This window comes from Limulus polyphemus, unplaced genomic scaffold (assembly GCF_000517525.1).
Source record: "Limulus polyphemus unplaced genomic scaffold, Limulus_polyphemus-2.1.2 Scaffold4111, whole genome shotgun sequence".
Taxonomy (NCBI): domain Eukaryota; kingdom Metazoa; phylum Arthropoda; class Merostomata; order Xiphosura; family Limulidae; genus Limulus; species Limulus polyphemus.
In genome coordinates, this window is record NW_013669721.1 from 63332 (window position 1) to 75655 (window position 12324).

Genomic DNA, 12324 nt, shown 5'->3' on the forward strand with positions numbered 1-12324 from the left:
TACTGCTGTATCGTCTCCCCTGTGCTGAAGTTGCCAGCATTGAGCTCTCTTGTGCCAAAGTTTATTACAGTGCCAGCAAAGTCCCTCAAACCTCTCTGCAACTGACCCTTTCTGGCCTTGAAACCAGATGACTGTACCAACCTTGGTACCTCTGTGCTGGACTGAACGTAGGATTCAAATTCGCGAGCTCTGGCCATTGCATCCTGCATGGTAGAGGGGTGTGCTTGCTTCACTTGTATCTTAAGTTGTGGACTGTCCAAGGCATCTATGAACTGATCCCTCAGCAACAACTTGAGGAGATCGGGTGGTGCAGTTGGGTAGGCTTTGTGTGCCATGCTCTCCAAGTCCTGTGCCAGCTCTTGCAGGCTCTCCCCTTTAGCACGGACTCTCATCCTGAACCTGGCCCTGTAGACTTCTGACTGATTCTGGGTTCCGTATCTGAGTTCCAGAGCCTCTACCAGTGCTCTATAGTTGTATCTGTCGGCTGCTGTCAACTATCCAAGTATTTCCAGTGGTTGTCCCTTCAAGCTTGTTGCCAGATATATAGCTTTCTGCTCCTCTGTCCATCCATTCATCTCTGCCAGTAAGTCAAACTGTGCTCTATATGCTTCCCACGGTGCCTTCCCATCGAATTCTTGTGGCTTCCTTCGCACTGGATCACTCCTAATACTGACATTCATATCTGGGATGTGACTTCTAACGGGACTGAATATGTCTGCATTAGGGTTTAGCTGCGGGCTCTGTAAGAGGCTTGCCATTGTCTGTGGCTGATTAAGTCGATGGTCAATGTATCCTCCTTGTGTAAAAGACAACAGATTGTCCTTTAACGTATCTAATTCGCTTTTAAATTTACTAATGTTTTCCATTTGTACCTCTTGCCATTGTTGTTGATTTTCCTGTAGTTGCTGCTGACTTTCTTCCTGTTTCCTTTCTTGTTCCAGTTGCCACTGCTGTAGTCTCTTCTTGTTTCTTTTCTCATTCTTCTTGTTTCTTTTCTCATTCTTCTTGTTTATTTTCTTTCTCCTCTAACAACTGCTGTAATTTCTCTTCCCTGTTTAATTTCTTTCTCCTCCAACAACTGCTGTAACCTCTTGTTTATTTTGCTGTTCGAGCTGCCATTGTTGTAGGTTTTCTTGCCACTGCTGTAATCTTTCTTCTTGTTTCTTTTCTCGTTCTTCTTCTTTCTTTCCTTTTTCCTCTAACAACTGCTGTAATCTCTCTTCTTGTTTATTTTGTTGTTCGAGCTGCCACTGTTGCAGGTTTTTTTGCAACTGCTTTTGTCTCTCTTCTTGTTTCTTTTCTTTTCCTCCAACAACTGCTGTAACTCTCTTCTTGTTTCTTTTCTTTTTCCTCCAACAACTGCTGTAATCTCTCTTCTTGTTTAATTTCTCGTTCTTCTTGTTTCTTTTTCCTCTAACAACTGTTGTAATTTCTCTTCACGTTCTTCTTGTTTCTTTTCTTTTTCCTCTAACAACTGTTGTAATTTCTCTTCTCGTTCTTCTTGTTTCTTTTCTTTTTCCTCTAACAACTGTTGTAATTTCTCTTCTCGTTCTTCTTGTTTCTTTTCTTGTTTTTGTATTGCTGCCATCAAATCTGCTAAGCTGTAGTTTGATTTTCTGCCTCTCGTTTCCATTTTTTTCATCCCACTTCTGACACCAATTTGTTACGTCACCGTTCGTTAATTAACTTTCCGTAACTTCGTTCCGGCAAAACTTTAGCGACACAAATCCTTACTTAATAAAACTGATTTATTCTTTCTGAATACAACTTTACGATACACTTATTTTCAACAATCACACTCAAACAAATGCTATATCAACGAACGTCAACAATACTTCTGACTGCAGTTCAATTACTCACTTATCTACACACACATTGTCCCGTCACGTTGTCACCCTCTTTTATATACCAGTCTACCCTATCTAGTAAATGCTAGGGCATTCGTGAAGGAACAAGATAGTTCAAGAAACTAGAAGGCGTGAGAATAGTCACGTGATCTCGATGACGCAACAGTATTACACATGGGCTGATGTAAAGACAGTTGCAGTTAAGGATACTCTACGAATGTTTATAGAGATACCATTGAAAGCGACTGATAGGATGTTTAAATTATATAGGATCGTATTTTTACCGATAGCAATAAACCATTCATTAGCTTTAGCTATAGAAAATGATAAACCGTATATTGCTGTTTCGAGTGATCAACATACATATGTTGATATGAATGAGGAAGACATGTTAAATTGTATAGACGGACCTATCGGAGTTTGTGACCCTAACTCAGGTATGTATTCAATAACTATAGTAACTTGTAACTATGTGATATTCACAGGAATTAAGAATAAGATATCAGAACTATGCGAGAAAAGAATAATCGTTCCCCAACCATTCTACTTTTATAGAACTAGAACCCCAGGAATTTGGTTATTTAACGTTAAAGACGAACTAACTTTATCAGTAGTTTGCCCAAAACCGAACGTACATGAGTTTGATTATTACACCAGGGTAGTCAGGTTAAACAATAGCGGTTATTTAAAACTAGCTAGAAATTGTTCAGCGTATAGTCAAGGTATAACCTTGCCGTCAAACTTTAGAAGTGAAACGAGATACATAGGAACTAAGTTAACCATAAAAATACCAGAACTACAAGAATTACTAACGGAAAAAGAATCACAGTTAATTCAGAGTATAGATATTGAGACAGACACTAAAGGACTAAAGGATATATTAGAAAATACTAAACATTTACCCTTTAGCAAGTCAGGATTAAGTGTCAAGGAATTTCAACAGCATGTAGAACAATTACGTACTACAGCTGGTGAACAAAAGTTAGAAATAGTAGAACTGAATGAGTAGGCCCCATCTAATCAGGCAATAGCTTAATCATTTAGATGATTACAAAATTACCGAGATATAACCAATTGGCAAGGGTAGTAAAATTCTAACAGCGAAATTAGTCAAAATTATAGACAAAATTATTAGGCATAGAAAGTTCGAGAAGAGACTAAAATTAACAGACAGTGATCAGAAACAAACGACGCCTAGAACCAGTAGATGAGAATGGACAGTACAACGAAATGAACTGAACATGAGAACCAAGACTTCTATCAACGAATATTGAGTGTTAAGAATGCGTTAGTGAAGTGTTGTGATTAGATGAATAGAGTAACTGAAGTGACTTAATGAACAAAGATAAACAGGAATCGAACATAGACACCGAGCAAGTGTGTGACTATGGTGAACGAAAGAACAAGTGAATGCATATGTTATACAAATCTAGTAATATATGCTTAATGACTAATTGTGAATAATTATAGGAAACCCGTGCCATGACCGAAGGCAGCGATCATGGAGGTGGAAGGGTTTAAAGTTCACGGATTGTATATAATAAAAGAGATGGTAGTAATGGACTGCAAAACAGGATGGACGGATGTCTACTGTTTTCGGCCCCCTTACCCCGAGGAGCGTCTCGACGACGCAGGCCGCCATCACGTTCTGTGGTGTACGATGTACCTGCATGGGATACGGTGGGAAGACGGAGATCATTCCACGACAGATTTCCTACGGGTACGCCAGGAAATACAGCAGGACTGTGTAAAGGTATACACAAAGGGAAAGGAAAAGGTGCAGATCCTGAAGCAGTACCTGCATATCGACATATCCTGTCCCCCATATCAACGGATGACATGCTCCACACAGGTATCCTGCTCATATCACCGCTACCCGCAAGAACACTGTTCTTATTGGAAGGTGTGCGCGTTACGAGAGTGGGTGACTAGTAGTGATCCAGCCATTTACAAGCACTTCCAGGAGGAGTTTTAATTATATATAACCCATATAACCACATATATATAATCGTATATAATCCTACATAAAAATGTGTTTGCATTGTATATATATGCTAATATATGTAATATGTTAATCAAGTAAGTATAGCTGATAAAGAGAGATGGAGAGAATGAGTTGGAGCAGGAATTTTGTTATTCATAACAAAATTCTTCCCAAGAAAGGAGGGATGAAGCAACGGGAAATTTTTGAGGAAATTTCATCCATTGCTTCTATGAATTTGAATAATATAAAAGTAATTAATTAAGTAAGATATAATTAAAATGGAGACTTTAACAGTAAAAGAGAGTAAACAAGTTGAAGGACATATAAAAAAAACGAAAGAGGACAAGGAGATGCCTGTGTGTTATAAAAAAATAAGCCTTGAGAGATAAGTAATCAAGAACGAGGTTAGAACTTCAGTAAGTAATAGCACAGCACATGCAAAAGCTATAGAAACAAGCGTAGGAGTTTAGTGACCAAAGGACACAGTAGAGGCAGTTAACAACCTCTTTAGAATGTTGGCCACGATTCTTTAGCACTGTAGAAGCTACAGAAAAGTTTATATTTTATGAATCATCTCGGTGCTTTGATGCAGTATCAGTTACAGTACATGGGTGTAGCAGTACAAGCAAGTAGGCAGCCGGCTAACAGCAGTTGCCCATGACCAATAGCCTGAGGGTTTTTGGGTGTGGTGCCAGATCAGCCCAGGAATTGCCTGCAAGCATCCAATAGGAGCACCGCACTACTTGTGGGTGATGCTGTGTCCTATTTGGATACTCGCCAGGATACAGAGAAATTCTGCTATATAAACCCATGTCAGGAGCTGGAAAGTCAGTTCTGCAGCTCTCCAGTTCTCCGGCGAGTTCAACCAGCTTAACCATGCAACTCAACAATCTTGACTCTGCCATGAAGGTTCCAACTCTGCAGTAAGTATCTTTCTCTCTAGATCAGCTTTTGTATAGTATATGATTTTATGGGAGAAGTGTTATTAATGTTTAAATGTTAAAGAGTTAAATATTAACTATGATGTCAAGTGTATTAAAGATTAATAAAAGTTATTTGTGAATAGTATTGCTGGTCTGAGACTCATATTCTTTACTCTAACTGTAAACTCTTGGAGTTAGCGACTTGTGGCTCCACTCGTCATGACAAATCCTCCAACAAATAAATTTGGTGTACAGGTTGGTTTTAATTGAAACTCCAACAATTAAGTTCACCTGAGCGCTAACCTTTTACATAAGGGAAGATTTTTTTCCCTAGTGAAACCATACTTACTTTGTTATATCACTTTACAAAGCTTGTTTTATCAGACTTTCAAAAACTTTTCCCACTACTGATGTAAGATTAATAGACCTATAACTCCCTCTGAGTACTATATCCAAACAGGACATTGGTAATCACGGTTTGTACAAATTTCTTTTCCTTGAGGCACAAAGAATTTCCAATGTTGATATATTCATCCATTTAGATAGACTCTTGACATAATTCAACCTCTGTTTTTCATGGTTTCTCCTTCCTTCAATCTGTTTAGTTATGACCAGACTTGTATAATTCCTTCTTTTCTTTTATTGTGTCCAAGAAAGTACAACTCTTTTTTTCTGATGTTAATCAGTAGCTTCTCTCTGCAATCTATTCTTCACAAAATATCTTCATTTGAGGTATAACTTGTCCAACATACCTTCAAGATATACCATAAGAACCAAAACTCAACTGCTTTAGTTTTGTTTTCCACACTTGGCAATATTGTCCAACTTTCTAACGCATACATGAGAATTGGTATGACATAGTAATCCAAAACTCTTAGCTTCAGCCCCATAAAAGTTTTACTGTTTGTCAGTATCTTTTTCGTTTTCAGAAAGGTGTCTTTTGCCATCCCAAATCTCCTTTTTATTTCATGATTACAGTTACCATCTGATGTTAACCAGTTTCTCAGGTAGTTGAATTTATTGACCTGCCTTTCTGTTCCTAATCTACTTTGACTATATATATATACAGAAATAATCTTCATTGTAATTACAATGCATTCTGTTTTCTTACAGCTACTACTTAAACCCTACTCGAGTTAGTTTAGCACTGCAACCTGCAGTAAGAAACAAAAAACCTACTGCAGTATTTTGCCAAGAATAATCTACAATATTTAATAAACCAAAGCCTATAATTATTGGGACAATTTCTATCACCTCCCTTGAGATTATGTAGGGATTTCAAGAATATGCAGTGTTTGTACTACTAATTTATTCTTGTGAATTATTCAGCCAAAAACTGTTTAAAATAATAAAAGATAAATGTGAAGCCAAATCTATCATTCATCTTCCCACTTGTTACTAAGTTGCACCAGTTTCCACCACTTTTTATTAATCATGGATAAGGGAAAATCAAAAGATATAACTAGATTTCATATAATAGTGGAATGTATATCTATGGGGTTTTGAAATGTCTTTTACTCACAAAGTGATCCTATGTTTATATAGTAATTTCAAGAATGTGCAGCATTTACACTACTATGTTACTTCTTGATTAACATTTAATTCAGAATGCATCTTTTGTATCCCCAAACTTTCCTTAATGCATAGTATTTCTTTGCTATCTGCACTACCCAAGATGTTGAAGTGTTTAGAACTGACATTTGTGTCACAGTCCTGTAAACAGTGGTGAAGGAAGGATGGACAACTGATTATATGCTGTGTTTTGCACATGATCTTTAACATGTGAACTCAGAAAATGTGTAGAGCCCGCATAACCAAAGTTACACCTTGGACATGTATATTTATATATGACATAAGAGCAATGCATTATAGGAATCCTGTCTTTATATTTAAAATAATTATTTAAATGAAACAATGGTTTAAAGACAATTCTAAACTTAATATGTGGATAAATTTTGATATTCAGAATAGACTTAATTTTTTTCCTTAATTCTATAGAATGATTACCAGTAAACGGTAAAATGCAATAAATTATTTCTTTCTTTTCAATCTGTTTACTAATTTTTGGAGTGTACAAAACTTAAGTAATTCCTGATAACGCTATCAATTGATTGTATAGGAAAACTATTTTTCTATAAAACAACCTTTATGTTTTTTATTTCTTCATGAAAAGAGAAAAAGAACTAACTATGTTATAAGCTCAATGAATTAAATTATGAATTAGGTTCTTTTTAAATTCAAAAGGTAAAAAACTATCAAAAATGAAAATATTGTCCTGTAAAAGTTGGCTTATGATAGCATTTAGTGTTAAAACTTCTATCTAAATTAACAATCTTGGTATCTAAGAAAGGTAAACTATTAGCTGTTTGTTCTTCAACTGTAAATCTAATATTGTTATGTTGATTGTTCAGATAATTTTGAAATTCTTGAATATCAGGTTCATTCTTAAAAACTATAATTTTCTAGCCAACTTTTTAACCAGGTTCCTTCATGATAATGTAAAAATAAATTAGCCAAACACAGTGCAACACTTGAACCCATAGACACCCCATTAAGTTGTTTGTAATGACAACCATTAAAAAAAAAAAGACTTTTTGGTGATAAATTCTAATAGTTTTATAAATACAGATTTTGTTATACCCCTAACAACATCAGAATTTTGAAAAATTAAATTACTACTTAACTCAGTTACTTCATTTAATGGTAATTTGTATATAAGGACTCAATGTCCAAAATGGCAATATAGACAGGTTCGTCAAAAACCAGTTTTGATACATCTTTGGAAAAATCAAAACTATTTTTTACCTTGAATTCATTAGTTACATGAGATTCAAAGTAATCTACCAAAAAAACCTGCTAACCTATAAGTGAAGGTACCTATACTTGACACAATTAGTCTAATGGGACAATTTATGTATTTTAGGTAACCCATAAAATATTCCATAATGAGAAACAACTGGTCTAATTTTATTATAGTTGACATCTAATACCAAACCTTCTTTTTTTAATTTTTAACAAATAATTCTGTTGACATCTTTCTTTTGTTACTGTAGGATCCAATTCTAATCTCTCAAATTTAGTGTTATCATTTACAATGGTTAAAACTTCATCTACATAATCTTTTTTATTCAAAATTACTGCACTATTCCCTTTATCCAGTTTAAGAATTACTTAATTATCAAGTGAGCTAAGATGTTTTAAAGCCAAAAATTCTTCTTTAGATAAGTTCTTTTGAACATTCTTCAGGTCAAAACTGTAGAATCCTGAGATTGCTAAACCTGAAATTTCAGTAACTATGTTATCAAATGAAACATTTTCTTCACCTATTGGTATGCATTTTAATTTCTTTTCTAACTGTTCAAAACTAGAAAAATATTCTACATAATCCAATTTTTAGGAGTAATTGAAAACTTTAAACTTTGTGGTAATACCTTTTCTTCAGCTTGAGTTAACTGATAATCTGAGAGATTATATTGACCTTTTTAGGATCTTCTAAGAACATAAGCACACTAAACTTCTCACTCTTTAATTTATACAACTTTATTTGTTTTAACGTTATTTCATTAAAAAAATCTTATTTTTTTATGATAAACAATCACATTACTGAAAGGTATAAAATCTAAATTTGAGACAGCTTCTTTCAAATTTTTAACAGCATTCATCCATTTATTTTACAACTGTTTATATAATTTCAGTTTATATGTTAATTCTAAATTAAGAACTTCTTTTGTGAAAATCTATAATATTTACTAGATCTTAAATTATAATTACCCAATTTAATCTTCAAAACTTTGGAACCAAAGCATATTGTACACACTCATTTAAAAATTTTCATGCAATCATGTTTTCTGTAGTTTTAAGTAAAGTTTATCAGCATTCCTAAATTTTTTTAACACATCTTTAATATATCTCTTCTGAATTATATGAACCAATGAAATAAATATTTTTAAGAAAATGTAGTCTTAAGATAATTATATAATAAGTGATATTATATACATTATTTTTCATAGACATATAAAATATAAAAATTACAGCATTACACAAAAAAGAAGAAAAAAAGAAAATACAGTAAATATACATGCAATTAAAATCCATTAATGTTAAAACCATACAACCCTACAATCGTCTTGAAAATTTCACAAGACTATTCCTCCTAACCAATTTCTGCATTTTTCCCAGTACTGTTTGTAATACTGCTTTTTATGTAAAATCAAAAGGCTACATACCCAAACAATTTGCTGAAAATTCCACAAGACTGTACCTTTCTACCACTTTAACATGTTTTAAAGATCATTCGTTTTTCTCTTTTCCGTGAAGAAATACAAAACATAAAGGTTGTTTTACAGAAAAAATAGTTTTCCTGTACAATTAATTGATAGTGCTATTACGAATTATTTAAAAGTTTTGTACATTCCAAAAATTAGTAAACAGATTGAAATCAAAGAACTAGTTTATTACATTTTACCATTTACTGTTAATAATTCTATAGAATTAAGGGAAAAAATTAAATCTATTATGAATAATAAAATTTATCCACATATTAAGTTTAGAATTGTCTTTAAGCTGATGTTTCATTTAAGTAATTATTTTGAATACAAAGATAGAATTTCTATAATGCATCACTCTTACATCATATATAAATTTAAATGTCCAAGGTATAACTTTGGCTATGTGGGCTCTGCAATACATTGTCTGAGCTCACATATTAAAGAGCATGCACAAAACACAGCATATAATCAATCATCCATCTTTTGCCACTGTTTACAGGACTGTGACACAAATGTCACTTCTAAACACTTCAACATCTGGGATAGTGTGGATAGCAAAGAAATGTTATGCACTAAGAAAAATTTGTAGATATGCAAGATGCATCCTGAATTGCATGTTAATCAAACAGCTTAACCTATGTTATTCTTCTAAATTATTTAGCTGACAAGCTGTTTAAATTACAAAAATAAATGTGAAGCTCAATTTATCACCCTTCATTTAAAATTATAAAATATTTTGCAAAACATTTTCACATTTTGTATTCTTTAAGTTAGCTTACAGGGTTTTATTAATTACTTTGAATACAATTATTGGTAAATAAATATATCAATTTTCAACAATTCAAAATATGTTAAGTTAGCAATTATCATTTCCCTTAGAATTTAAGAAAATAGATATGTTTGCATTAAAAAGCATGTTTTCTAAGTTCTTTAATTTTAGATTCTAGATCAATCAAATATTGAGAAATAAAAATTTGAATGTTTTATAAATACAGGTCATTTTTTCAAGTTATAGTATATAGTTCATTAATGTAAGTATGCATTTTTGAAACAGCTAATTTCTAACTCACTCTAAACCTTTGAAAAAAACTCAAAAGCTGTGTGTGAACAGCTTCCTGTTGTGTCAAAGTCTTTTGTCTCACAAGATCTTCCTTACTCAGCCTTAATACTGTTACTCTCCATTGGACTTCTGTCGCTTCCTGTGAAACAATTGTAATGATACCAAAGTTATCATAAGCATACTTAGAAACAGATTATAAAAGACATTGATTAAATACTTGAACAAGACATGGATAACAAGTTTGAAAGGCTGTGATAATCGATAGTCTACAAGGTCTTGATTGTATCTGTAAGAAATAACTATATTGCAAAAGAACTTCATGAAAAAGATTGTGTGATTCCATGCTCATGTTTATTATAATATCACAACTTCACTCTGGAGTTGAATATTTCTGATAAAGTACATTTAATAGGATTATAAATGCATCCCTGTACTGAGTTTTCACTATAACAATTAAAGACAGTTAATATTCAAGACATCAGTTTGCCTTTATTACTTAAACTGATGTATATACTATGGATAATCATAAAAAACACAATAAAATATGAGTATCACCAGGTAACATTATACAACTAAATTATTGACATTTTTGAATCACTCCATGAGAGGTAAAATCTCAAAACAAGTTGCTCCTATAAAAGAAAGTTATAAAATGCCAAAATTTAATAGCTTTGCTTCCTTCATTATACTGGAAGAAAGGTGCAATTTGATTTTTTTTTGGATTATTTGGAAAACTTAATGTAACATCCATACTACTTAATGATAACTAATGTATGTTATTTCTTTATCTACATGTTCTACAACTTGCATAAGTTATACATATATAACTAATGATAGTCCTGAGTAACACTAACATAACAGATAGAGAACAAAGGACCAAGGCTATATTTTCACACCCACTTTTGCAAAAAGTAAAAAAAAACATTTAACCCCCCCCCCTCTTATTTTAGACTACTGTAAAATGCTGGCCTTCACCATACTGTTGATGGCAACTCATTCCATAAATCAATAACCTACTTAAGAAAACTAAAAAGTAATAACTTAATCCTAACCTTATTCCAAATGTTAAACTTTTGTCTTCACATCTTATATTTTTTCATAATAAAGCACAAAGAAATCAGAAGCCTTTATTTACAGGCACTGTAGTGGCCAGCCAAATTAGGTGGAAGTAATGCTGTAGTGATTCTGTATATAGAACCAAACTTTTTGCCAAATCTGAGTAATATCATGGCCATTCCAAATGCAGGAATGCCACTATTCTTATGCTTTTGAAGATATATAAACACTCTCATGTTAAATGCAGCAACTTCACAGCTATTTAACTATGTACTTCTTTCCAAGTATTGCACTGAAGAAAGGATAATACATAAAAACTAAACAAACTTGATGTCTGTGCTAAATTTTGAGAAAGGAACTGCAAAAAATGTGTTACAGTTATTGTTTTTATGTTAGCTTTTCTTGTTGTAAAAGCAAAAAATAACATACACAGTGTGTGGATATCACAAAAAAATGTATAGGTAGATGTTGATTTGAACTAGGTGTTACGTCTCCGTTCGTTACTTAATTTTCCGTAAATTCGTTCCGACGAAACTTTAGCGACACAAGTCTTCTCTTAAATAAAACTGGTTTATTCTTTCAGAATATAACTTTGCAATACACTTAGTTTCAACAGTAGCACTATAATTCTCAACGAACGTCACACGTGCTCGACTTCAACAATACTCAATTCAATTACACACTCTCTGACTGCAGTTCAATTACTCATTACCTCGTTCCGTCATGTTGTGACTGTCTTATATATATATGTACCAGACTACCCCCCAATCTAGTAGTCTCCCGATAATTCACGAAGGTTCGAGAGAAGGGCGTGTCGTGATACTAGTCACGTGACCTCGCTGACGCAACACTGCCCCTCCTTAGTATTGTTCGTCCTGAACAATAGCCACTTACATTAAACCAATAACAATTAACAATAACTTAATTAAATGTACAGAATTACAAACACAAAATTACAATTCAACAAAGTCTCTTAATTTTACAAAACGTATCTTCTTCTGTACTGGTCTCCATCTCGTTGGCTTCTGCTTTATATAGAGTTCATCTGCTTCATCAGTAAATGTCCTATCATCGGTAACAGTCACATCAGCACATCAGTGGTAGTAACTTCATCAGGAGCTTCACCATTTCCCCTTCTCAAAATTGAGTAGAGTTTCTTCTTCGACGGTGGCTTCTTCAGGTGGCA

The 12324-nt window shown here is 33.3% G+C and overlaps 1 protein-coding gene across 2 annotated transcripts in view; it reads right to left on the reverse strand.

The window, feature by feature from the left end:
- LOC106470602 overlaps window positions 1-12324 on the reverse strand; it is a 67364-nt gene that overhangs the window by 48389 nt on the left and 6651 nt on the right. For both annotated transcript variants that reach the window (XM_022399224.1, XM_022399226.1), the window contains exon 2: window positions 10093-10221. In XM_022399224.1, coding sequence (XP_022254932.1) covers window positions 10093-10221 — 129 coding nt within the window. The remainder of the gene's footprint in view (window positions 1-10092; window positions 10222-12324) is intronic.